General features: G+C 39.3%; 1 protein-coding gene across 1 annotated transcript in view; it reads right to left on the bottom strand.

Annotated features, from left to right (window-relative positions):
- The window catches only part of LOC126298361 (dnaJ homolog subfamily C member 2-like), a 195,450-nt gene that overhangs the window by 153,320 nt on the left and 15,469 nt on the right, over window positions 1–26,661 (bottom strand). The window contains exons 2-3 of the mRNA XM_049989661.1: window positions 24,511–24,707; window positions 7,515–7,590 (exon numbers count right to left, since the gene is read on the bottom strand). Coding sequence (XP_049845618.1) covers window positions 7,515–7,590; window positions 24,511–24,707 — 273 coding nt within the window. The remainder of the gene's footprint in view (window positions 1–7,514; window positions 7,591–24,510; window positions 24,708–26,661) is intronic.

Genomic DNA, 26,661 nt, shown 5'->3' with positions numbered 1-26,661 from the left:
TGGCTAAAGTGACTGACTCTTCACCCTGCATTGTGGGTTAGAGCACTGGTCGGTTACACAGTTTTAATCTGGAAGTTTCAGCATAACCTGTGTTCGTCAATATGATTTCCTCACTTTGTGTGTGGGACTCACAATTACTCCAGAGGCAGGTAGTGTAATATGTGTTTGACAACTCTTAAACAGAGAGATAAATGAGAGTTCCATGATAAGTGGAGCAAGGGTCCCACTCTCAATACGCTAGTATGGTGGCAGGGCACGAAACACGCTGTGACATTAACATGGGCACAAAACGTGACAGCCACTGCTTGCAGTGTTATGGTTAAGGGCCCACAGGAAGAGTGATATGTGTACTTAATGAAAACTGCCCACCTTTCACCCCACCATTTGTAAGCATTGTCTTTCCTGTGGAGGATGTAGCCTTCAAGTACAGGACCATCAGTATGTTTAAAATCACGGCTGACTAAAAATAGTAGATCTGTTCCACATAAGTTTACTAGTTTGTTTGTACATCTACATCTACATCTACATCCGTACTCCGCAAGCCACCTGACGGTGTGTGGCGGAGGGTACCCTGAGTACCTCTATCGGTTCTCCCTTCTATTCCAGTCTCGTATTGTACGTGGAAAGAAGGATTGTCGGTATGCTTCTGTGTGGGCTCTAATCTCTCTGATTTTATCCTCATGGTCTCTTCGCGAGATATACGTAGGAGGGAGCAATATACTGCTTGACTCTTCGGTACATGTGATTCAGAACTTTTGCGTGGACTGGTTCGTTATTTGTGTGTGTTATCTTCAGCTGCTGAAGTGAAGATTATAAAGTCACAGTCCTATTACTCGTAAGTGTTTCCTAACTGCTAGTATATGTAGCAACTGTAATTTCTAAAAGAGAACTTTCAAGGATCTCTCAGATTATAGGTTATGGTGTCAGTTATTGTATAAATTAACTAAATATATACATATACTTTTGGAAAATGTGTATATTTATTTTGTGATAAATATACTGAACATATTTTTCTGATACTAAAAATGCCAAGGTGGTGATGTGTTACTGGCTGTAACAGTAAATAAAAATCACAGAATGAAACAATCAGCACATTTCCTTTATCCAGCGATGAAAACTAAAGCAAAGGGGCTGAGAAAATGCCCACTGACTTACAGAAGCCTATAATATGCAAAAAGAACTTTAGTGAAGGGTAAATAGTAAAATTGGAACAGCTTTAAGTTGATGAAAAGGCAAAGACATTTGTAAGGACTTATCCAAATCTTAAACGAGAAGCAGTGCCATCAAATTTCCCTAATTTGCGATGGTACCTGACAACAACTAGGCCATCTTGTGGACAGTTAAGTGCGATGGTACCTGACAACAACTAGGCCATCTTGTGGACAGTTAAGTGAAGCAGAAAGTGACTACTTTGAAAAAAGCTGTGGTAAGAAACTTAGAAGATTATAGGCAGTACAAAGTGCAGAATGCTACTAATAATTTCTAAAACATAAGCAAATAATTTTCAAGTGCTATCCATAACAAGAGACTGTGGAGTTGTATTAAGGGTGAACAAAAACAGTGTTGTGTTTTACTGATACCAGTGATGAACTACCCAACATTAACTTAAGATTTATCTGCATGTCCTCTTTTCCTTGAGAATGAATAAAATTCCTCAGCATAAAGTGCCCAACAGTTGTGTGATAGTAAAATCTCTGCATGCCTTGGATAATCTAATTAAATATTTTGTGTCAGTAGCGTCTAAAGAAGACATCACAAACATCACATAGTGAACATGTTAGAAGAGCTTTTTAAGGTGATAGATGTTCACATCAGCAAATGATAATGGAACAAATCCACTTTTTAACTAAAAATGACAACAGTCCCAGATGGGAACACATTATTGGCGGCTACACTTTATGTACAGTCACCATCAGCATACGCTGATGAACACAAGAGTGGTTGTCCATATTTGCCACAGCCATGAAATGTAAGAAAGCTGATGGTTGTACAGAGTACACGAAGATTAAAAAGAAATGTTGAAAGATCATAAACTTCAGGTAAAAGTGCTCCTGGATGAAATTTACACTGAGCCTCGTTTGATCTTTAGAGGAAATACATCAAAACTGATGATAATAATGTAGCTAAAACAGCTCAAGTTTTCACAATATCATGTGTTTTTTTCAAAATTTAAGGATATTGCGACTATTATATCTCTTAACAATTTAAATGTTCCACAAGGACAGTTTAGTTGTGACAACTAAACAGACACTATTATACTGTATGTAATTAATGAAGTAGAGAAAGTTGGATTCACTGTGTTAGCTTCAGTATCAGATAATAATGTAGTAAACCGGAAAGTTTATGAACTACTTACTCCTAATTGTGTACTGCAGCTTTGTACTGCACATCTTGTTGATAGTTGACTATGAAAATAAAGAGAATAAAATTTCCCATGAAATAGGTCTGACAAGTGATGTTTTTCATAAGATCAACCATTTGCAGCATAGTGCATGTTGAAGTTAGTGTGATTCCAAAGCTGAGGAGTTGGTCATCTCGGTCATTTCAGGATCTACCCCCGTGTACTTACCATACTTTGTTGCACAACTGTTTCTGAATGCCATTCTCCAGTAGTACAGTAACGTTAATGGAGTGGTTGGTACTTGATACTTGCTGTGGTGGAGGGGTACAATGTATGCGAGATGCCGATGACCTACCCTCCTGGTAGGAGGAAGGCTGGTCCGAAGTGTTGGTTTTCTGCACTGGCAGTAGTGCCAAGTCCTTTAAGTGTTGATGGATTGGGTACATAGGATCATATCTTTAGAAGTATGAAACATAATTTTGCACTCTGTGAGCTGGGTCAGAATAAAAGCTGTCATCATCTACAGCTCACTATTAACCCTCTTCCCAATACTCCTTGTGTCTATGACATTGCTCTCCCATTCTTCCTTCAGTTTATATATTTCTGTATCCATAAACCTGTATGATACAATCCATTGTTAGACTATTGAGCAACTCAGTGACAACTAGATATTTCCACGGCCACTTGGAATTTAATTATAATGTTGCCTGATGTGAGATAGAGGTCTTTATTGGCAAAGTCCTGTTTCTCAGCCTTTTCACTGACCACCAGCCAACCCAGAAAATGCCTTCTGAATATATGAGGGTGACAGGTTATGAAACCTCTTGTCTCTTTTGAATTAAAAGCATTTTCTGCAGTTTGAGCTGTGTTCCATTACTTGTAGCCTATATTGTTTTCATTCCCCTGTACACTAAATAACAATTTCTTTAGTTAGAATGGGCGTGAGTGCTCACCAGTGGTATACTTGATTTGCTGAGTGATTTTCTTTTCTTTTAATGACTACTGGGCTCCACAGGAGTACCTCAAGCAGTTACGGTAATAAAGAGTCCACCCAGACAGAGCCCTGATAGCAGCAATGGAAAGTTCTAGTTGGAATAATACATGAAATAAAGGGAATGTCACCACTCTCTATGGCTGACAAATGTGTGGTGCTTAGAAACATGCAACAAAAAACAGGCTTGTCACGGCCAAAAGCATGTGCGTTTGGGGGTTCCCTTGTCGTATTTTATGTCATATATGGGGTGAATCACCTAAAACTTACACTGGACATATTGTGGGAATTGGAAACTGCTATTGATGTGCGATTTACACAAAGTGGACAGGTATTCAGGGCCTCATTTTGTTAGCCAATCAATGGATTGCAGTAATACTTAGGAAGTGTATCTCTGGTGCAAATACACACTTTTTTTTATATCTGGAACAATGCCTATTGACATTTACAAACTAAAAGTAGGGTAAATTAGAATGTCAGTAGTGTTTGTTGCAGGATTCAAGTGCAAGCCATTTACGAGATATTTTATTTTGAAAAGTTCCCACACCAACCACACCAACACTTTCACAATACCTGTTGTAGCACACTAAAGAACCACGTAAGTGTATACATTAGGTATGTGGATTTTGACCAGTAACAAGGCAACTGACCATCACAGGTTGTGTTCAAAATGACTGTCGGCAGTGGCAATACATGCTTTCAGAAGGGTATGGGAGAACTGCTGCACATGTGGTAGCATTTCAGTGGAGATGTCCACACAAGCTGCAGTAATAAAGTGTTGTTATGATTGGGTATACTCAATATGTCCTCGTCCTCGCACACAGTGTCTTTCAGCTTTCCCCCATAAAAAATACAGGCATCAAATCTGTGGAATCTGCCAGTCAAGTAAAGGTCCTCTGTGCCAAATCCAACAATTTCAAAACAGTTCTCATGCTGCTGTACTTCATGCGCTATGGTCTGGACAGTCATCATGTTGGTACCACAACTTCCACCTAGTCTGCAGAGGAATTACCTCTAGCATCTGTGGAAGATGGTCCATTATAAGGCTGCAATACTTGTTTGTGTTCAGTGTTCCGCCTATGACATATGGGCCTGCGAGCCGACGGTTCACCATCCCACACCACAAGTTTACACTCCATGGACTGGCATTCCACCTGATGAAGCCAACGAGGACTGTCAACAGATCAATAATGCAAGTTTCAGCAGTTTACCTGGCCACGATTGGTAAATGTGGTTTCATCACTAAACAAGATACACTATCATCTGGAGTATCCTGTCTTAATGCCGATGTACAGAATTTAATACGATTCTCATAATCATTTCCATGCAACTCTTGATACAGAGACATGTGATAGACATGGAACTCATGTTAACGGAGAATGTGTACAACACTTGCCAGAATCATATCACTTTCTTATGCAATTTCTAGGGAGCTAACATGAGGATCAACTGCAACAGCAGCAAGAACATTAATTTCCTCCTCTTCTGTCACCACTTGTTCCTTCGTGTTATGTTGTCTGAGTGTTACACTACAACTGATTAAAGAGGTTGATAAATAACTGCCAAAATGGTTTATGTCTATTGGGATATCTTGCCGTATACACTACACAAGAATGAATTGCATTCTTCCTACACTCTCCATACACTAGGAGCATGTCAGCTTTTTCTGCATTGGTACATCTCATCATCCAGTCACAACCTACTATTTGAACTGTCCCAAGTCACAATGCACTCAAGGAACACACAAGTGCATTGTAAGCAAACATAACAACATTGTACCTAGCAACTACGCAGGATGAATGGCACAAACAAATGTTGGTGTGGGAACTTTTCAAAATGTGATCTCTCATAAATGACTCTCACTAGAATCCTGCAACAAACACCACTGACATTCTAATTTACCTACATTTAGTCTGTTAATGTCAATAAGTATTGTTCCAATTTAAAAAAGTGTATATTTACACAAAAAATAAGTATTATTACAATCTCTTTATTGGCTAACATTTCGAGCCCCTGACAACTAATCCATTTTGTGGAAAACACACATGAATAGCACTTCTGATTTCTGCAAAATTTGTGGTGCAAGTTTTAGGTGATTCACCCTGTATAAATGAAGTATGACAAATGCCTCAAAGGTGCTGGCTAAAAACTGTTATGCTTCAACAGTCATTCATTTCAACTGAACACAGTTCACTTTGAGGTTGTGGTTATTCTTATATATACATTTTTAATCGAGGTTTGTACCAACCTCGCAATCAGTGATCTCTGTTTTGTGATACACCAAACAGTGGTTACGGTCGCATACTCAGAATTTATGGTTACAGATGACTGGCAGCACTCACCAGCTCCCATCTCAATGACTATGAGTTCTCCAATCTAGTACTCAGCCAACAGAGACTGAGCTTTCAAAGGTGCTCACCATTTGGCACAGCCCAGGTGGTATGTATGGCTTTTCAAATGCTAATATGCAGTTTTTGGTGGAACATATAGGAAGAGAAACAGGAGTATTTCCACAGAGGATACAAGGATTAAGGGCCCTCCTTGTATGTGACCCTGGAAACTCCTGAGTCCTTGTCAGATAGATGTGAAAGATGCAATTGCAACTCTGCACAACCGAATCTTCAGCATATCGAAATATTTTCTGATGGCTGTGATGCACAGTTCAAAGAGCACTTTACACTGCCCAATCTTTCATATTTTCAGTCTGACTTTAATATTTCTGCTGACTGGAATTTTTTTGCCACTTCACATGACAGTTGATTTTTTTTTTTTTGGGGGGGGGGGAGGCGATTTTGGAAAGAACTATTTGATTAATGGTGAAATCACATCAAGAGATAATAAACTCATCACATAAATTCTAGAAATGTGCAAAACAGAATTTAAAAGGTGTAGTGCTGCTTTTCACAACTGCAGAAGTAGTTATATCATCATTATCATATCTGGATGGACACTGGAAAAATTACAACCAATTCATTCCTTCATGAAGTTCATTATGTGGCAACATCCAGTAAGGAATGTGTGTTGAAAATATATGTAATCTCTGAACAGGACAAATCACTGACAGTTTGGTTGTGTCAGCAAGAAGAAGAAGAAGAAGAAGAAGATGATGATGATGTGAAAAAACAGTCCTCATCTAGCAAAGGAAATAGCAACATTAAACAAGGGGATTTTGTATTTGTTTCTTTAACTGCAGTGGGAAGATCCAGGAGGAAGCAGGGCTATTTTGTGGAAGCAAAGGAATATGAGAAAGAAACTAACCAAGTCTTCCTCAACTACAAGCATCCCAGTGGGAAGTATTGGATTTGGCCAGTAAATGATGACAGGTCTTGCAAGGAGTATCAGTAATTATGAAGAAAGTACAAACTCCTAATTTGATAAATAATAGAGGCCAGTTTGTGTTTCAGGAACAAATGTACATCTGCACACCTGTTTTCTCCCCTTTGTATTGCATATATTATGTTAATTTCAAATGTAAACTCCATTTTGTTTCTCCCATTTCATACTACTGCATTACATCTCTTCCTGTCACACACAAAACAGTCGCAGATGCAACATTTTCAAACTAAAATTTAAATGTGATTTACGTGTTTGAGAGAAATTTCTATTCTGGTGTTTTAAAAGTGAAAATGTAATTCATAGTAGAGCAGCATTTCACTGAAATATATGTCTGAGAGAAATTACTATTCTTATGTCTTAAAAGTGAATATGTAATTTATAATAAAACAGTGTTTCGCTGATAGTGATGGACCAAGAGAATGGAATTTTAATAAAATCTCTACCATCTGGAAAAGAAGTGTTCCCACTCGTCACTATTCATGCATGCAACAAAAAATTTAATTTTGTTTACATTAACTGCTTCAAACTTCTAGACCAATTTACTTAAAATTCAGACTATTATAATGTAAGAAGCCAGAAATTTTAGGAAGTACAGTGTGCTACCTATGATGCTTTTCTCAAGTGTATTTGTTGTTAAAATGTCACAACCAAGGAATGACCTACATGTAATGCAACTTGCACTGATGTTCACTGCATGAAAATAAATGTTGCCTATCAATCTCGTTTCACTTTTAGGATTCTTGCTAACCACTTAAACATCTACTGCCATGCACTCTAAGCCCCCATCCTCCAAATTTAAATCTATCTGTACCCATTACAATATATATTTGATTTATTTAGACTTACAAGCCTTCTTGATATCTTCTTCTGTTGCTTTGTAACGCAGTTTACTCAAGCCCAAAACTGCATAGTGGTCCTGTAACTGAAAAAAAGAAAGAAGTCACTAATTATGAAAAACTTGTAAAAAGTGAAATCAAATTGGGTTAATACTTTGATATAAACTCAGTCATCTTCTACTACGACAAATTTTTATAACACAAGTGGATCACAGCATTCTAAAATTTATTAAGTGGGGTTCTTAATTCTTTTATTTGGACAATGGTGCCAGTGGAGCAATGTCACAGAACAGATGATAATAAAACACACACAACAAAAAATGAGTTATTCAGCAAACTGAACTGAAGATCTGCTGAGAGTTGCAACATTGTCTTGTTTACACTTGAGACACAGGGAAGAGAGCCAGTATCAGCATACACTATTATCCTTACAAGTGGAGTGCTGTTTGTGTGTTAGCACCATGCATAGCACACCAAACTTAAGAGTGGCACTATTGCTCGAAAACACTCCTCGGAAACTACCATTCTGCCAGCATTCAGTGCCTCATGCTTTTGTAAAAATTCTAGTGCAGTTCGCTATGTCACCTCGTTTGTACATGACAACTCTATTCTGGCACATTTTAAAAACAATTTTCATAGAAGGAACCTTTTTTTTCGGAAGTGGAGAATGCAAGTTGAAATGAGTATCATAAAAATTGACCAAATGGTAACACATTTAAGGGGCCTGATATCTCCCAGTGCTGGAATTACATAATTACTATTTTTGTTGACATCGAAATCCACTAGTGTACAAGACCTAAAATAAAGGAGAAGGCACTTGAATTTGTTAGACAGCAGTTTATGGCAGTAAAATTAAAATATGAAAATCACTATTGCAGAATGTTAATCACACAAGTTTCTCCTTAAATTTATTGAAAATGTAATGCCACTGAAGCAAGGTGTCCCCTATTTTACTGATGATGCGATAATTTATGTACCGGTGTTTTTGTGACAACTACCACCTTAGAATTATAAACTGTAACATAATAACTAAATACACTTGTATGCACCTGCCGTGTATTACATATGAAAGCAACTGTATTTTACCTCTTTGTCATCTATTTTATAACCAGTGTAATGGGAAGTTGTTGTAAGCTTTTATCAAAAGTGACAATAGAGCAAGAATAAATAACAAGCAAGAAGAAAAGAAAAATTCATTTTACAGTAGGATCAAACACACAGTACTCTGTGTATTAGCTTGTGACATTACACACTATGCTACTGTGCTGTTATGTAGACTGTGGACATTTTAATAGATGAAAAATAAATTAATCTCATCAAGATCTATTGAATTAAGGTTCACCAGGGGTTAAGGTACTGGGCACCTTGAACAGTATCATCATACAATCCGTTCTTTAGTCCCCACCCCCAACCCCATGCCCTCCCCTTGTCAGAGTTTCTTTGCTAGTTTCAAAGTCCAATTCTGTAAATTATAACCTGCAAAGTTATTGCAGAATGGTGACTCACATTGTCAATTAGATGTTTATTGTGTGCACTTTGCTGTATTTTCTTTGGGGTAGATACTTCAATTTCACTCTGCTCAGCATCACATCCCCTGACCAAATCACACACCATCGACTTGCTATCGCCTTTAACATTTTGACTGCAAGTTCAGTCACATTTTCTGTCTGCACTTCCACTTTCTCCTTCTCACCAACCACATATTTGATTTTGTTAACAACAAGCTCCCAATGTCAGTTAAGAAAGGGCAGTACTTTTTCTGAAGTGAGGCTTTGCCTAGTCATGTCATGTCATCAAGTTAGCTCCCGATACTGTTGGCTCAATGGATCACTTTGCTGAGCGATAAATATAAATTTTATGTATAAAAATAAAAACTAAATAAATAAAAATAAAGATGCAGCATGACAATGAGAAAATGGCAGCCATGGCATGCTTCATGTGGTTTCTGTATATCCTCCATTGTAGCTGTGTAGCTGAGTCTCCAATAGCTGGAATGTTGTTATAAGCAAGAAACCAGGATTTTGTCAATAAGTTGATGCAAAGAGCATGTAATGGTGAGCACTGCGGTCCTGATAATTAGATTTGAATGTAAGAAATTTCAAATGGTGACACAGGTGACATGCAAATCATTAGCCTTGACAATTTCTGGAATTTGATAATTACAAAGAAGTGTTTCAATATGTACTGACTTTCAAAATTAAACTGTATGAGGTCCAATACACATATTCAATCTGTAATTTTGGTCATATTGAAGGTAGAAATTTATTAAAAAAAAATGAACCTGTATGTTTTAAATAAGAGACAGAATGATCATCATCGAAAACATTATATATTATTATTAGCTTTTACAGTCTCAATGGACCACTTTAGTCAATCATTTCCTGGTCCTCTTCTTCAGTAAGCACATGTTTCGTTCTTTATTAACAGTCCAGTACCTTTTCATTTGTTTTGATCTTTCCTGTCTTTCCTCATATTTAAATACCCTTTTCATTGTGTGTCGTTGGTCTACTTTTGGTTTAAATTTTATTTTCTTGTCTTTCAGTTTCTTGAGATTTTCTGTCTTGTTTTGCAGATCATCCAAGGTTATATCTAGTTCTCTCGTATCCTCTTTAATTTCCTTGATCCATCCTACTTGTTGCTTCAGATTCCAGTTTCTGCATAATTTTTCTTGCTAATCTATGTTCTGGTGTCCTCATTATGTGGCCAAAGGAAGAAATCCTCTTTTTACGTACAGTATCTGTGATGGGCTCCAGTTCCCTGTACTCTACTTCATTCAGCACTCACTCTCATTGTCCTTCCTTCTTGTATTTTTTATTTAAGCATGTTCTAGGTTTTCTTTCTGTCTACTTTTAGTATTTTGTCAACTCTGTTTCTCTGAGTAACTTTAAAAAGAGTCTTGCTTGTGTATGTTACCTCTGGCTGAACCACCGTCTTGTAATGTTTTAATTTTGTTTGAACTGATAGACATTTCTTATTGTATGTAGACCATGTTACTTTTTGAGCTTTTATCATTTTATTGCTTCTTTCTTGCCAAGCAGGTTTTTCATCCAAGTTGTGTGTTATAATCTCTCCAAGATATTTAAATTGCTTCACTATTTTAATTTTTCTGTTGCCTACTGTTGTGTAGTCTATTACTAGCGGGTCTGTTACCATCATCTCGGTCTTTACGAAAGATATCTGGAGTCCTACTTTTTGTGCTATATTTTGCAGGCTCATTATTTGATTTCTAGCTTCTTGTACATTATTGGCTAGTAATGTAATGTCATCTGTGAATCCCAAGCAATTTGGGTTTACATCATTTTTCTTGGTTCCAACTGTTATGATTTTAGGATTCTCGTTGTACCATTCTCTCATCAAGTACTCAAGAGCACAGTTGAAGAGCAGTGGTGATAGACCATCACCTTGTCTTAACCCTTTTTTAATCATAAATGGCTCAGATAGTTCTCCTCTGCATTTTACTTTGGACTTGGTGTTTGTAAGGGTTAATTTTATCATTTTTAATAATTTGGGATGAGGTCCAAAATTTCTTAATATGTCCAGCATACAAGATCTGTGGATGTAATCATAAGCTTTTTTGAAGTCTACAGAGGTTATGACTAGTTGCTTTTGTCTCCTTTTGTAGGCATCCATTATTAATTTTAATATGATGATCTGTTCTGGGCAGCTTCTTCAGGGTCTAAATCCTCCTTGATATTCTCCTAGCTCCTTTTCAAGTTGGTCTTTACAGCGATTCTTGATAACATTTTATATGTGCAATCCAAAAGGGGACTCCCTCTGTAGTTGTCCCTATTAGATTTTTCTCCTTTTTTGTGTAATGGGTGTATGACAGCTGTAGTCCAATGTACTGGTAGCTCTTCTCCGATCCAGATTTTAACTATGGACTGATGTAATGTCATCTTCACGAGTTCTGCTGCGTATTTCCAGAGTTTTGCAAATGTTTGATCTTCTTCACTTGCTTTGTAGTTCTTGAGCTTGCTCAAAGCTTTGTTGACTTCCTGAATTGTCGGTGAGTTTATATTTTCTGGTGGGGTTTTTATTGGAGTTCTGTGTTTATTTCATAAAGCTCAGGAGGATCTTTGCAATTTAGTAGTTCGCTAAATGTTTCTGCTAAAATTCCTAAATTTCTTTTATCACTATGGGTCATATTATTGTTTTTATCTTTTAGGGTTAATGTTGGGGGGGGGGGGATTGTATCTTGGAGTTGTCTGCAAAATGCTTTGTAGTAATCTTGTGAGTTTATTTTCTTACTATTTGTTTCTATCATAGAAAGTATATCTTTTTGATATTGAAGTTTAGCCCTCCTTAATGTTTTTTAAGTTATTTTTTTTTCCTCTGATGCCTTAATCAGGCTTGGTGTCTACCTTTCATTGTTTTATCACATTCGTCATTACACTACTGGTGTTTTTTTCCTAGGATTTATTGGGGCTACTTGTTCATCTGTTTGTTTCAATTGGGGAATTATTTTATCCAGATCATCTGTTACTTCTATATTCCTAGTTTATTCTTCATATTACTTGTTATTTATCAGTGTGTGTGTGTGTGTGTGTGTGTGTGTGTGTGTGTGTAAAAGATCACAACTGTATGCAAGGCCAGGATTTAAAATGTAAATCTTTGTCTTCACTGGCTATGTTCTACTATTTCAGTCATTCGAGCAAGTCTTATGGGACGGGGGGGACATGGCACTTGTGGTTTGAGGTACTGTTGATGTTGAGGACATAACAGATGGAGCACAAACATAAATTGGGGAAGACAGACAAAAAACCTAATTCTGAATAGCAAGTCAAGGATTTAAACCACCATTCTCCAATATCTTGCCACTGTGCCACTTTGCTCTGTATGAACCAACTCCTTCATACTACAACTCTCTTTTCTCATTTCAAAACAATATTCAGTTTCTCTTTTTACAATTAAATGAGATCTGCTCCTTTAAACATATAGTCTTTTGTCCATGGCACTGCTAACATAATAAGTAAAAGACACATCAACAACTTCCCAACACCCAGTCTTCACCCCTCCCTATTGTTACTTCTACTTGCAACATGAAGCTCAAAGTTCTACGTCTAAATCTACATACATGTTAGGCAAGCCATACCTCTATGCACATACTCCACAATCCACAATACAGTGCAAGGTGGAGAGTGCCACATACCCATACCAGTAATAGCATTTCCTGTTCCACTTGAAAACAGAGCAAGGAAAACAACTGTCTTGAAGTCTCAGTACATGTTGTAATTTCTCTCATCTTATCTTTCTGGTCCTTACATGAAACGTAAGGTTGTGGTGGCAGAATCTTCTGCAGTCAGCTTCCAATGCCAGTTCTCAAAATTTCCTCAATAGTGCCTCCGGAAAAGAACACTATCTTCTCTCCAGGAATACCCATTGAGTTCCTGAAGCAGCTCTGTAATACTTGCGTGCTGATCGTATCAGCCAGTAACAAATCTAGCAGCACACTTCTGAATCGCTTTGATGACTTCCTTCAACCTAGCCTGATGGTGATCCCAAACGTTTGAGCAGTACTCAAGATAGGTCACATTAGTGTTCCATACGGCATTTTCTTTATGGATGAGCTACACTTTTCCAAAATTCATCCAATAAAATGAAGTCAACAATTTGCCTTCCATACTACAAACCTGATGTGCTTTTTCCATTGCATATTGCTTTACAACATTATGCCTGGATATTTAATTGACGTGATTGTATCAAGCAGCACACTACCAGTCCTAACATTACATCTTTCTACATTTACAGCAAGCTGACATTCATCACACCAGCTAAAAATTCTGTCAACATCCTGTATCCTCTTACAGTTACTCAGTGACAACTTCCTGTACACCACCATCAGCAAAGAGCTGCAATTTGCTGCTCACTCTGTCCATTAGATCAATCATGTGTGTAGAGAACAAGGGTGTTTTCACACTGTGTGTCAGGCTGAGACGTGATGGGGGAGCCATGACACACAGGGATATCAAACCCATTATTTTGCATTGCGGTGTTCACAATGGTGCCTGGGCTGTCACGGCAAGCGACAAGCAGGCTGTTAGGATAGCTTTTAAGAAAATGTGATGAAACCAATGCCAAGTAGAACTACTATGTTTAATATTACCAGTGGAAGGCAGCAGCAGGGAAGCCGGTGTGAGGCCGCAGCCAGACTAAGAAGGTGAAGCTACGCTTCAGCTTCTGCAGTACACATGTCAAAGTCCCCCATCTACTTTTATCAGACGTATCACTACACATGATTTTTTCCTTTTTTGTTAAAGAAGAAGTTCCTTCATATCTCACAGTGGGAAAAATTTACAAGTACTGTAATTATACATGCAAAGTTACTCACTCCATCTACACTTACAAAGTTCATTTTCACCCATCTGTAACAACAGGGAATTAAAGAACCATGTTTTTTACAGTTATTTATTATCCTTCAAATTAAATGCTGAAATTGAAATGGAAAGACCTTACGATACAGTTACAGAGAAAAACTTGGCAAAATCATCACAGGTGATCACAGGAAAAGTCCACTGAAATGATGTTCCACTTACCTTTGTTTTCATCACTTTTACTTAAAAGTTAGCTTACTTCCAAGAGCTATGCAAAGTTCCTTGTCAGTGGAAACAGAACCCATGAGCCAAACAGCATTATCTCAAGAATTTTCCTCTATCAATCTGTCTGTGTCACAAGACAAAAGAAACCTTTCTGAGATGTCATCACAGGCTCCAGCCGATGAACCGTCAACTCTGCCAACTACTGTGTCATTACAAAAAAATACCAGTGGGAAAAATATTGAACAATTTTTACAGCTCAAAATGGACTAAATATCTTTGATCAAGAGACAGTAAGACATAAGACATGACCGATAACGAAACCTCTAATTATTTCCTGGCATGTTTCATGTCTTGCACATTCTTGCAGCATGCATTGACATGTATTGTGATCCATTCTGTAATAGGAATAACATTTTTTAGTGAAGTTTTTACTTCACTGCACTGTCAAAACAATACCAATAAGGTAATGAAGTTATTTTTCTATGCGATAGCACAGAATAGATAGTGGCGAAAAACTTTACTTGCCCTACAGTGTTTGAGGGTATACTGAACCTGCCCATTATTCTTCCTGTTAACTATCTCTAATGACCTTGATGTCAACAGGGCATTAAATCCTAATCTTCCTCTGGAACACTATTCCACTTACCCTTCATTTCATCATACAAATTTCCTACAAGAAATATTATTACTAAGAGCCATGCACAGTTCTTTGAACATGGAGATAAGGTCGATGTAATTGTTTACGACTTCTGGTATCAGACACACACAGAAACACAAAAGTGGAAATTTCAAAATGGACCATCTTGTGCATTAGTCAACTCAGACATGATTTTCATTTTAGCCTCTGCTGTTTTTCATCTCCAGCTAGAAATCAATTAAGTAGAATGTCACAAGCTTTTATCACAGTCTATCCACAGCAAAGTCTTACGTTATAGTAATTTACTCTCCTATTTATAAATATGAAATGTACATTCTGCTAACTGTAAGATGTTGACAAGAAGTAACTGTTTTTTTTTTTTTAGTGTCGCGCATGGCCAATTGTAAAACCATAGCCAGCGTAATCGGCTGCCAAGAGAAAAATTCATAAATACTTGGAGGTTCCTGGACATGCAGTATTAAAACATGAGGGGCCAACACTAGGCCTGCATTGATCACTGGTAATTCATTGTCTCAATAACTTATGAACAGAGACAGATGTCAGTGTCACTACTATTTCAAAAATGTTTTTCTACTTTTAGCTATATATCACTTGCAATAATGTATGATCTAAAATGTATCTAACAGTAAGCTACCTGCGATCAAACTTTTTCTCGACAAGATTTATAAATTAAGTTCATGTGTTTGACAATTAGTGTTGTTTCAAAATGATTTTATAAACTATGAAAAGGTAAATGGTCCATTAAGAAACTAATATGCTACATTACCATGTGAACAAAAATAAGATTTTTTAAATCACATAGTTAATTCCAAAACAATTGAGACACATCACGGAGCTAAAAGATCATGTGAAATGAAAAATAAGTGTTTTGTTTTCCACATGGAAAGTAAAACTTTTAAGAAAAAAATAAGTTCATAAAACGACATGGTGTAGTCTTACATACTGCTAAGAGTTTGTAGAGTATCCCAGCACACTGTGCGAATGCAGCCTAAGAGTGCACTTATCACACTTCCCTCGGGTACTCCTAATAATGCCATTGTTTCCAATGAACATCAGCCATTGAGGACAATGTACTGGGTTCTATTACTTAAGAAGTCTTCAAGCCACTCACATATCTGGGAATCTAATTCATATGCTTGGACCTTCATCAACAGTCTGCAATGTAGCACTGATCTGTTGCTTTCCGGATATCTAGGAATATGGAAACTGCCCACTGGCCTTCATCCAATCTCAGAATATCTATGGAAACTGTCCAGTGGCCTTCATCCATGGTTCTCACGATATCAAGTGAGAAAAGGGTAAGCTGAGCATTGCACATGAGATGCTGTCTAAATCCATGCTGATTTGTTGGCAAAAGCTTTTTGGTCTTCCACGAAAATTATTACATTCAAACTCGGAATGTATTCATGTATTCTGAGTCATAGACTTAAAATATTCCTCCAGCAGCTTCACTCTCAAAGTTCTGTAATCTCTTTCTGTTAAGAAAACGCAACTACATGAAAAGTGTCTCATATTAATGTAGGACTTCCACCATATGAAACTGCCAGATGAACTATTCATTGTGTTCGTCCAGCCAAAATATCTCATATGAATATAATAGCTCAGACAGACAACAGATAAACTTCTGGTTTCGGAAAAATTAAGTTAATATCTGCTAGATCAGGCTTGCACACACCAGGCATTCCAGCTAGTGGGCGACCACTTAACAGATGGGGAGTGGGCCTGTCAGTCACACATTGTTGTAAGTACTCACTACGTAAACAAAGCTATTGGTTCGCTGCCATGACAGCTGGTGCAATAAATATGGATTCAGCTGAGATGAGACCAATTCTAGTGAAAATTGCATGTGGCAAGAATTCCAACAGGAATTGCAGCATTTTTCTGCACATACTGGAGAACATGCTACATGTTCAGTATGTTGACAATCTGTTATACCAAAAAAATACAACATTAACACTAAAATACCAAACATTGTGATGTGTGTAACAGTGTTTAGGGAGAGGGGGGGTCTGCAATTAATTGCAAAGTTAAAAGAATCCTTCAGCAATGAGGTAAGTACGGTTATCTCTATTAATTTTACATCAACTATTAATCTTATGCAACTTATATTACAACTCAATTTACCCGAAACTTTTATTTCTAGGAATTTGAAGCTACATATGAAGGTGCAGTGATGGCGAGCTTTAGAACTGTCCATTTGATTATTCGGGAACTTCGACCATTCTCCTCTGGACTGTTTGTGAAAGAATGCCTTGAATCTGTTGGTGAATCCATTTGTCCTCTAAGTACAGCACGATTTCATGCAATTTGCATGTCCTGACACACAATTGCATACCGTATAGGACAGCTAACAATGAGCGGCGGCAATTATTTGCATATTCTCTGTGCCTTGGTAAAAGGAACAATGTTACTGATACAGCACAATTGGCTATATTCGTCCTAGGGTGGATATAGATTCAAATATCACACAAGAGCTTCTTGATTTAATCTTCACGAGGGACACATGTACAAGATAAAATTAAGTGTTGTTTAACATGCTGTTATGCAACTGAATATGCCCTAGAGTAAACTCACTTCCATCGCCACTGATGGTATCCCAAATATGGCTGGGCTGAATTGTGGGATGTCTAAAAACTAAGCTGAGCCCAGGACAGTAATTTCACTCAGTGCATTGTGTAATTCATCAAGAGGCACTCTGTGTGAAGACTGTGCAATTTGACAGGGTTATGAATGTTGTTGTTAGGACTGTAAATTACATATGGTCTGCAGGAATGAATCACAGAAAGTTTTGAGAGTTAATGGATCCACTGGAATCTGATTTCTATGATATATCATCCTTTCATCAGGTAAGATGGCTGAGAAGGCATAAAGCTCTTGAACATTTCCTCATTTCACTTGAACAAATAACTCTTTTTATGGATATGAAAGGAAGGTTGGTTCCTGAGCTATCTGACCCTCAATGGGTTGTTAACCTAGCATTTGTTACCAACATAACGAGTCATTTGAATAGTCTCAATGCTTCATTACAGGGGAAATGCCAATTAATTGTTTCTAAAATTCAAGCAATGCAAATGAAATTGCAGAGCTGGAGAGGTCTGTCTCAGGACCATAATTCATGCATTTTCCAAATGTGATTCATAGCTAACATTAATAATGACCTTGTTGCATCATCTGTTCAGTCTCTCAATAATTTGGTTGCAACAGTCACATTACAATGTGAATATTTGTCACTTGAATCAATTTTGATACCTTTCATGTCACCATGCTCGGTAGGCATCAGAACTGTCTCTGCAATGGTGCAGTTACAACTGATACATCTGCAGTTTGACCGTTTCATTAACGAGAAATTTACAATGGTGAATGGCATCATTCAGTTCTATTCTATCCTTCCACAGGGTAGATTTTCTCAACTACATGCGAAAGCAGCAGCTATAATGTGCATCTTTCGTTCTACTAATTTATGTGAACAACTTTTTTCAGCCTTAAGGCTTTGCAAATCAAGTCACAAATGACATTTAGCCATCTGAGGGCCATTCTTAGATTGCACATCAGAAGTAGTATTAGTCCAGATATTCCCTCACAGCAAAACATGGGAAATTCGATCATAATCTGTATAAATGTTATATAACAATGTCTGCATTTTTGTACGTGCTGTGATTATATATTGTAAGCAATAAAACAGTGTATGACACATTTAAACTGCTGCCACTGAATCCATATCACCACAGGTTTGTATTTTATGTCCGGAATGAAATTAACGTAATATAACCTTTTGAATGCCACACACAAAGGCCCAAAAGAGGACTCAGACCTCCAATCACAGTAGGCCCGCATCCCGTAACGTGCTGTGTCCCACTTTGCGTTGACACTGGTTGGCTGCCCTCCCGCTTTGTCTCACTACACTGTGACATATGCCTGATGGTGAGCTGCCTACAGTTACGTCATGACTGCCTGGCTGCAACAGGCTAGGGCAAAAGGGCACCTGACTGACCACCTCTGTGCAATATCATCACTAGGAACACCCAAGGCCAACCATCCCAAATGACACTCAAGTGTGAAAGTTTGTGTAAAGGATTGCACAACCCTGACCGTGACAGAAGAGTCCATTCTACTTGGAAATTCTCACTTGTACACTGCATCTGTAACTTTTCTTTTTGCAAACATCACTAACCTGTTTTTATGCCTAATCAGCTCTAAAGCATTGAAGTTTTAGCATGCACAGACTGTGCTTGCTAGTGATTCATCATCATTTAATCCTGATTATCATGGTCACTGCTAACCACTGTTCAGCAGAAATTTGCAAAATATTGAGTGTGAAGGCAGCAAGACATATTTCATAGAAATGACACTAGACTTAAGCTGAACTTTGAAGTAAGTTGTTTCCCATTTAAAGAACACCTATCCACATGCAAAAATACTTGCATGTTCACTGAAGATAATCAAGGAAATGTGACATTAACTAAAAAGAAAAGAGAGAGAGAGAAGAAGAAGAAGAAGAAGAAGAAGAAGAAGAAGAAGAAAAGAGAGAGAGAGAGAGAGAGAGAGAGAGAGAGAGAGAGAGAGAGAGAGAGAGAGAGAGAGAAAGCGAGAAAGCATAAAAATGGTACACAACAAGTCAACTGATTCTTTCACAGCCTTTTGCACAACAACTTCATAATTACAAATTAAATGAACAAAATTATGGTTGATCCAAAGCACTGGTTCCCAATGTGGGGGTCATGACCACCTGAAGGGTGAAGTTTAATTCCCTGAGTGGTGAAACAAAAGGGTTCAATTCTGTTTTGGTCAGTGAATTAAATTATTTTTAAAATATCATTACAAATACTACTCATATCCTCACATAGGCCACTCAGTCCACACACAACTCATACATTGTAGCATGCATCTTTGAGACTAATACCTCACATGCATTTTAACATCTCATAAAATGCCTTCTCTTCATTGTAGTTAGCTCCCAGACTAGATAAGAAATCGTTTCATTATTCATTTCGCAACAGTAAATCACCAGTGCGGCTACTCAAATTTGAAGAAAAAACTTCCTGAGAATTCCGGGTGTAAGGAGGAAAATGCTATCAAACAGCTCCTGATTAACGGTGAGCAGGGGAGGAGGTATATCACAATAATGATTTTTCTTTCTGTACTCTCAGCTGAGATATACTAGCCATAAGCAATAGTTTAACCACAGTTTTTAAATGTAGATGATCATTTGTGATTCATTAAAGTCAAAAAAATCGAATGTTTCATCCTGGAATTCCCTGTGATTTGCCACATTTTTCCACATAAAATTTAATTCCCTGAGAATTCCAGGTTTTCCAGAAGAATTGTCACCCTGATGACAGTGATGAGTGGTGGCAACTTGAAATTAGCGGAGGTTGAGGCCTGGCAGATATCGAGAAGAGAGGATATACTGAAGGGCAAGTTCCCGTCTCCGGAGTTCTGACAGGTTGGTGTTAGTGGGAAGTATCCACATAACTCGGACGGTGTAACACTGTGCCAAGATGTGCTGGCTGTGCACCAAGGCATGTTTAGCCACAGGGTGATCCTCATTACCAACAAACACTCTCTGCCTGTGTCCATTCATGCAAATGGACAGTTTGTTGCTGGTCATTCCCACATAGAAAGCTTCACAGTGTAGGCAGGTCAGTTGGTAAATCACGTGGGTGCTTTCACACGTGGCTCTGCCTTTGATTGTGTACACCTTCCGGGTTACTGGACTGGAGTAGGTGATGGTGGGAGGGTGCATGGGACAGGTTTTACACCGGGGGCGGTTACAAGGGTAGGAGCCAGAGGGTAGGGAAGGTGGTTTGGGAATTTCATAGGGATGAACTAAGAGGTTACGAAGGTTAGGTGGATGGCGGAAAGACACTCTTGGTGGAGTGGGGAGGATTTCATGAAGGATGGATCTCATTTCAGGGCAGGATTTGAGGAAGTGGTATCCCTGCTGCAGAGCCACATTCAGAGGCTGATCCAGTCCCGGAAAGTATCCTGTCACAAGTGGTGCACTTTTGTGGTTCTTCTGTGGGATGTTCTGGGCTCCATCGTCATTCTTCCAGCGGACAAGGGTTCCACGACCGTGGTACTTGATCGTCGGGAGTATGTGGCTGAGGGACTGTGTCAGCTTTCAGACAACACCACATACAAAGTTTGCCAAGGTAATCCCATTCCTGATGTCCAGGCGGAGCTTCAAGGAATCCTCAGAACCTTAGGCCCCCTACAAAACCTTTCACCTGACTACATCAACCTCCTGACCCCAACACCCCGTACCCCTACCTTCTTCCTAAAATTCACAAACCCAATCATCCTGGCAGCCCCATTGTAGCTGGTTACCAAGCCCCTACAGAATGTATCTCTGCCTACGTAGATCAACACCTTCAACCCATTACATGCAGTCTCCCATCCTTCATCAAAGACACCAACCACTTTCTCGAACGCCTGGAATCCGTACCCAGTCTGTTACCCCCGGAAACCATCCTTGTAACCATTGATGCCACTTCTCTATACACAAATATCCCGCACGTCCAGGGCCTCGCTGCAATGGAGCACTTCCTTTCACGCCGATCACCTGCCACCCTACCTAAAACTTCTTTCCTCATTACCTTAGCCAGCTTCATCCTGACCCACAACTTCTTCACTTTTGAAGGCCAGACATACCAACAATTAAAGGGAACAGCCATGGGTACCAGGATGGCCCCCTCGTATGCCAACCTATTCATGGGTCACTTAGAGGAAGGCTTCTTGGTTACCCAGGCCTGCCAACCCAAAGTTTGGTACAGATTTATTGATGACATCTTCATTATCTGGACTCACAGTGAAGAACAACTCCAGAATTTCCTCTCCAACCTCAACTCCTTTGGTTCCATCAGATTCACCTGGTCCTACTCCATAACCCATGCCACTTTGCTTGACGTCGACCTCCATCTGTCTAATGGCCAGCTTCACACGTCTGTCCACATCAAACCCACCAACAAGCAACAGTACCTCCATTATGACAGCTGCCACCCATTCCACATCAAACGGTCCCTTCCCTACAGCCTAGGTCTTCATGGCAAACGAATCTGCTCCAGTCCGGAATCCTTGAACCATTACACCAACAACATGAAAACAGCTTTCGCATCCCGCAACTACCCTCCCGACCTGGTACAGAAGCAAATAACCAGAGCTACTTCCTCATCCCCTCAAACCCAGAACCTCCCACAGAAAACCACAAAAGTGCACCACTTGTGACAGGATACTTTCCAGGACTGGATCAGACTCTGAATGTGGCTCTCCAGCAGGGATACGACTTCCTCAAATCCTGCCCTGAAATGAGATCCATCCTTCATGAAATCCTCCCCACTCCACCAAGTGTGTCTTTCCGCCGTCCACCTAACCTTCGTAACCTCTTAGTTCATCCCTATGAAATTCCCAAACCACCTTCCCTACCCTCTGGCTCCTACCCTTGTAACCGCCCCCGGTGTAAAACCTGTCCCATGCACCCTCCCACCCCCACCTACTCCAGTCCTGTAACCCGGAAGGTGTACATGATCAAAGGCAGAGCCACGTGTGAAAGCACCCACGTGATTTACCAACTGACCTGCCTACACTGTGAAGCTTTCTATGTGGGAATGACCAGCAACAAACTGTCCATTTGCATGAATGGACACAGGCAGAGAGTGTTTGTTGGTAATGAGGATCACCCTGTGGCTAAACATGCCTTGGTGCACAGCCAGCACATCTTGGCACAGTGTTACACCGTCAGAGTTATGTGGATACTTCCCACTAACACCAACCTGTCAGAACTCCGGAGATGGGAACTTGCCCTTCAGTATATCCTCTCTTCTCGATATCTGCCAGGCCTCAACCTCCGCTAATTTCAAGTTGCCACCGCTCATACCTCACCTGTCTTTCAACAACTTCTTTGCCTCTGTACTTCCGCCTCGACTGACATCTCTGCCCAAACTCTTTGCCTTTACAAATGTCTGCTTGTGTCTGTATATGTGTGTGTGTGTGTGTGTGTGTGTGTGTGTGTGTGTGTGTGTGTGTGTGTGTGTGTGGGCGCGCGCGCAAGCGAGCGAGTGTATACCTATCCCTTTTTCCCCCTAAGGTAAGTCTTTCCGCTCCCGGGATTGGAATGACTCCTTACCCTCTCCCTTAAAACCCACATCCTTTCGTCTTTCCCTCTCCTTCCCTCTTTCCTGAAGAAGCAACCGTTGGTTGCGAAAGCTAGAATTTTGTGTGTATGTTTGTGTGTCTATCGACCTCCCAGTGCTTTTGTTTGGTAAGACACATCATCTTTATATATATATATAAAATATCTTGTTGGTATACATGTTCCTGACGTATGTTTGCATTTTCAGCTGTTCTGAATATTTAGTTTATTGTTGACAGTAAAAAAAAACACATTTTTGAATGCTTGGCCAATTTTTACTTCTGAAAAAGATGGATCAAACAATTTGCATTAAATTTTGCTTGAAAAATGGAATAAAGTGCACCACCACATTTGAAATGTTGACTATGGTTTTTGGCAAATCTACTATGAGTAAGACAAGAGTGTATGAGTGGCATAAATATTTCAAACAGAGTCGAGAAGACACTGAAGAGATGACCACCCTGGATGTCCTAGCGTATCAATTACTCATTATGGCATAGAAGAAGTAGAGAAAATGGTTCTGGAAAATTGCTGAATCACCATCACAGAGGTTGCTGGTGATGTCACAATATCCTTTGGCTCATGCTGAGAAATTTTTTCAGATATTTTGGGCACAGAACATGTAGCAGCAAAGTTAGTTTCGAAATGGTTGAATTTTGGCCAAATACGATGTCGCGTACACATTGCTCAGGGATTGCTGAATGAAGTTGACAGTGACCCAGAACTTCTAAAGACGTTTATAACATATGACGAAACACAAGTGTCTGGGTGTGACATTGAAACCAAGGCCCAATAGTCCCAACAGATACTGCCTGTAGAGCCAAGACTGAAAAAAATTTGACATGTTCAATTACATGTGAAGAGTCTTCTCACTGTTTTCTGTGATTACTATGGGATAGTGCCTCACAAGTTCCTGCCTTACAGTTGTATGATCAATATAAGGAAAACCACATCGAAGTTATGTCATTTTTGCATGAAGGAATCCTAAGAAAATAACCAGAATTTTGGCAAAACGACTCGTGAAAACTGCATCATGATAATGTTCCCACTCACACTCAATGCTTGTTCATGATATTTTGGCAAAACACAAAACCGTTATGTTGCTTCTGCCACCATATATGCGAGATATGGCCCTCTGTAGCTTCTTTCCATTCCTGAGGCTGAAGAGACACACGAAAGGACTTCATTTTTCCACCATTGATGAGATAAACACAGAACTACAGAAGGACCTGAATTCCATAATGAAAAGTGAGTTCCAGAAATGCCTCCAAGAGTGGGAAAAGCATTGGCAAAAGTATATTATATCTGAGGGGGATTACTTTGAAGGGGACATAGCTGATGATGATGAATAAATAAAGATTCTCTAAGGAACAAATACCCATTACTTTTTGATCACATTTCATATGATATTAACTAGCTGGGAGCTATCATTGGGTAGTGAGTGGACAGTCCCCATTTTTAGATGGCTAAACAGCAGAGCCAATAACAATAGTTGCTGATACCTATCTTCCAACACTACTTATGCTAAGGCTATTGAGATGCCAAATAGGAGCTTAAGTACTAGTACATGATAAAAATTTGTACCAATTTTGATGTAATACTTCAACACATCACTTTGATCAAGTGATTGTAATATCTGGTAATCATATATTCCAAAAATCAACATTAAAATTTTGGCACTAACCTTCCATTCCTTTGGATCTAATGTTCTAAGTAAAGTCACATCATCAGGATCAAATAATTTTGCATTTGGACTATCATCTTCATCATCTCTTTCTTCAGCGGCTGCACCAGTAAGGGCACTTTTGGCATCTATCAGTTTCCCTTGAATATGAGCCAGAAACCATGGGCCAACACACTGAACACTCCGCCTTGATAAAGCTGAATAAAAAAAATAATAATAAGAAGAATAATTATAATAATTTAATTTATTACTCTACATTTACACTTATCACTCTGTTAACAATGTGTCATTATTAATGAGAATTATGTCCCTGCAAACCAGAACAGTACATAAAATAAATGTTAATTAGGGTGAGTCACTAACTATTGACACCAAAAATAACTCCAAAAGTACGACAGGGGCTGAAAAGTGCGACGAAAGTTGTGAGGGACAACGGGGGTCTCAATATGACGTTGGTTTTTGTTGCTAGGTGGGGTTGCTTCAGATATATGAAGGCCAACCTCTTTTTTTTTTATGGGATGCTACAGTTTGGTATTTATTTCCTGATAGCAGCTATCGAGATGAATCCAATGATGTGTAACAGTAAGGTCTCTGAAGATCAACAAAGGTCACAAAGGTGGCACAAATGTCCATTTACAGAAGGTGTTAGAAGTGATGACCATTGGAATCAATGCAGTGCTGCAATATTCTTATCATGGATTGAGTGGTATTCCTTATCACATCGGCATTTACCGGAGCACATGCTCTGACAAATCTCTCTCACATAGCTTCAGGTGTAGTTGGAACATCTTTATAAACAATGTCTCTTATGAATCCCCACAAGAAAAAAATCCGGAGGTGTCGAGTCTGGCGAATGAGCCGGCCACTACACATCTCCTTCATGTCCAATCCAACGATTTGGGAATTGTCTCTGCAAATCACTTCTAGTGATCAAGTGAAAAATGTGCTGGACACCCATCGTGTTGATACCACATTCTGTTCCTTGTTCTGAAAGATATTTCTTCCAATAACAGACCTAATGTTTCTTGCAGGAATGTGGTGCACTTCCTACCATTAAAATTTCCTTCGATGAAAGAAGGGCCTACAATTCTGTCCTCCAGAATCCCACACCATACATACAACGATCACGCTTTATGGTGCACTACTTGCTGCAGCCAACATGGTTTTTCAGTTGCCCAATAATGCATGTTATGCAAATTAACAGTTCCATGGTTCATGAGCATTGCCTCTTCAGTATATATAGTCAGATTAATAAATGTGTCATCCCTCTGAATCTGAAGTTGAGCCCATCGGCAGAATTCAATGCGACTAATAGAATCCATACCAGTTAATTCATGGTGAAGACTGATATGGTAAGGATGATATTTATGACAATGCAGAACACGAACAACAGATTCTCTTGCAATTTGATGCGAACTAACACAAGGATCTCAAATCACAGTTGCAAGAGTACCAATTTCCATTTCCTCATTAGTAACTTTCCTTTGCCAGATGTGTTTTCAATGCGTTAAAGATCCAGTTGTTCTCAATTTATCAGACACATATTTAAAAGTAAGACGTGTAGGGTGAGTACATTGAGGATATCTTTCAGCATATATGTCTCTAGCTCTCACTGAATTTTGTTGGCATTCTCCGTAAATGCGAAGCGTATCGACTTGTTCATCGTGTGTCATCCACCCTGATGCCTCCCACTCCGACCAGGGGCCCTCCCTACGGGCACCACCCAGCCACAGCAAAGGCCACCTGGCAGGATAGCCATTGCCGGGAGTCCCGATGCCCCAGGGGATGGCCACCTACCCTTTGCATATGTGGGGAGTTAACGGCGCAGGCATCAGCAGAGCGATCTCTGTGTGGTCAGGGGCTACAACCAACGGGGTACGTGGCAACGGGGTACGTGGCAGCCCCACCACATTGGACTGGCTACCATGCTGGATATCAGGTGCAAAAAAGTCCATGGTCATCGTCGACACAGAAAGCAACACTGCATACTGCACCCAGGAAGGAGTCCTCGCCCAAGAGATGGAGAATTGGTAGGACTGCAATGCGAAGATGAGAAAGTGGGCCAAAGATCTCAATGCACGAGGGACACAATGCACCACGTAAGGTGCCCTTTCCCAATTGGCTCACTCTTCAGGAAAATTTTGAAGAATG

The sequence above is a fragment of the Schistocerca gregaria genome, chromosome X (assembly GCF_023897955.1).
Source record: "Schistocerca gregaria isolate iqSchGreg1 chromosome X, iqSchGreg1.2, whole genome shotgun sequence".
Classification (NCBI taxonomy): Eukaryota; Metazoa; Arthropoda; class Insecta; order Orthoptera; family Acrididae; genus Schistocerca; species Schistocerca gregaria.
The sequence above is the reverse complement of the archived record's forward strand: the minus strand, read 5'-3'. Positions and strand labels throughout refer to the sequence as shown.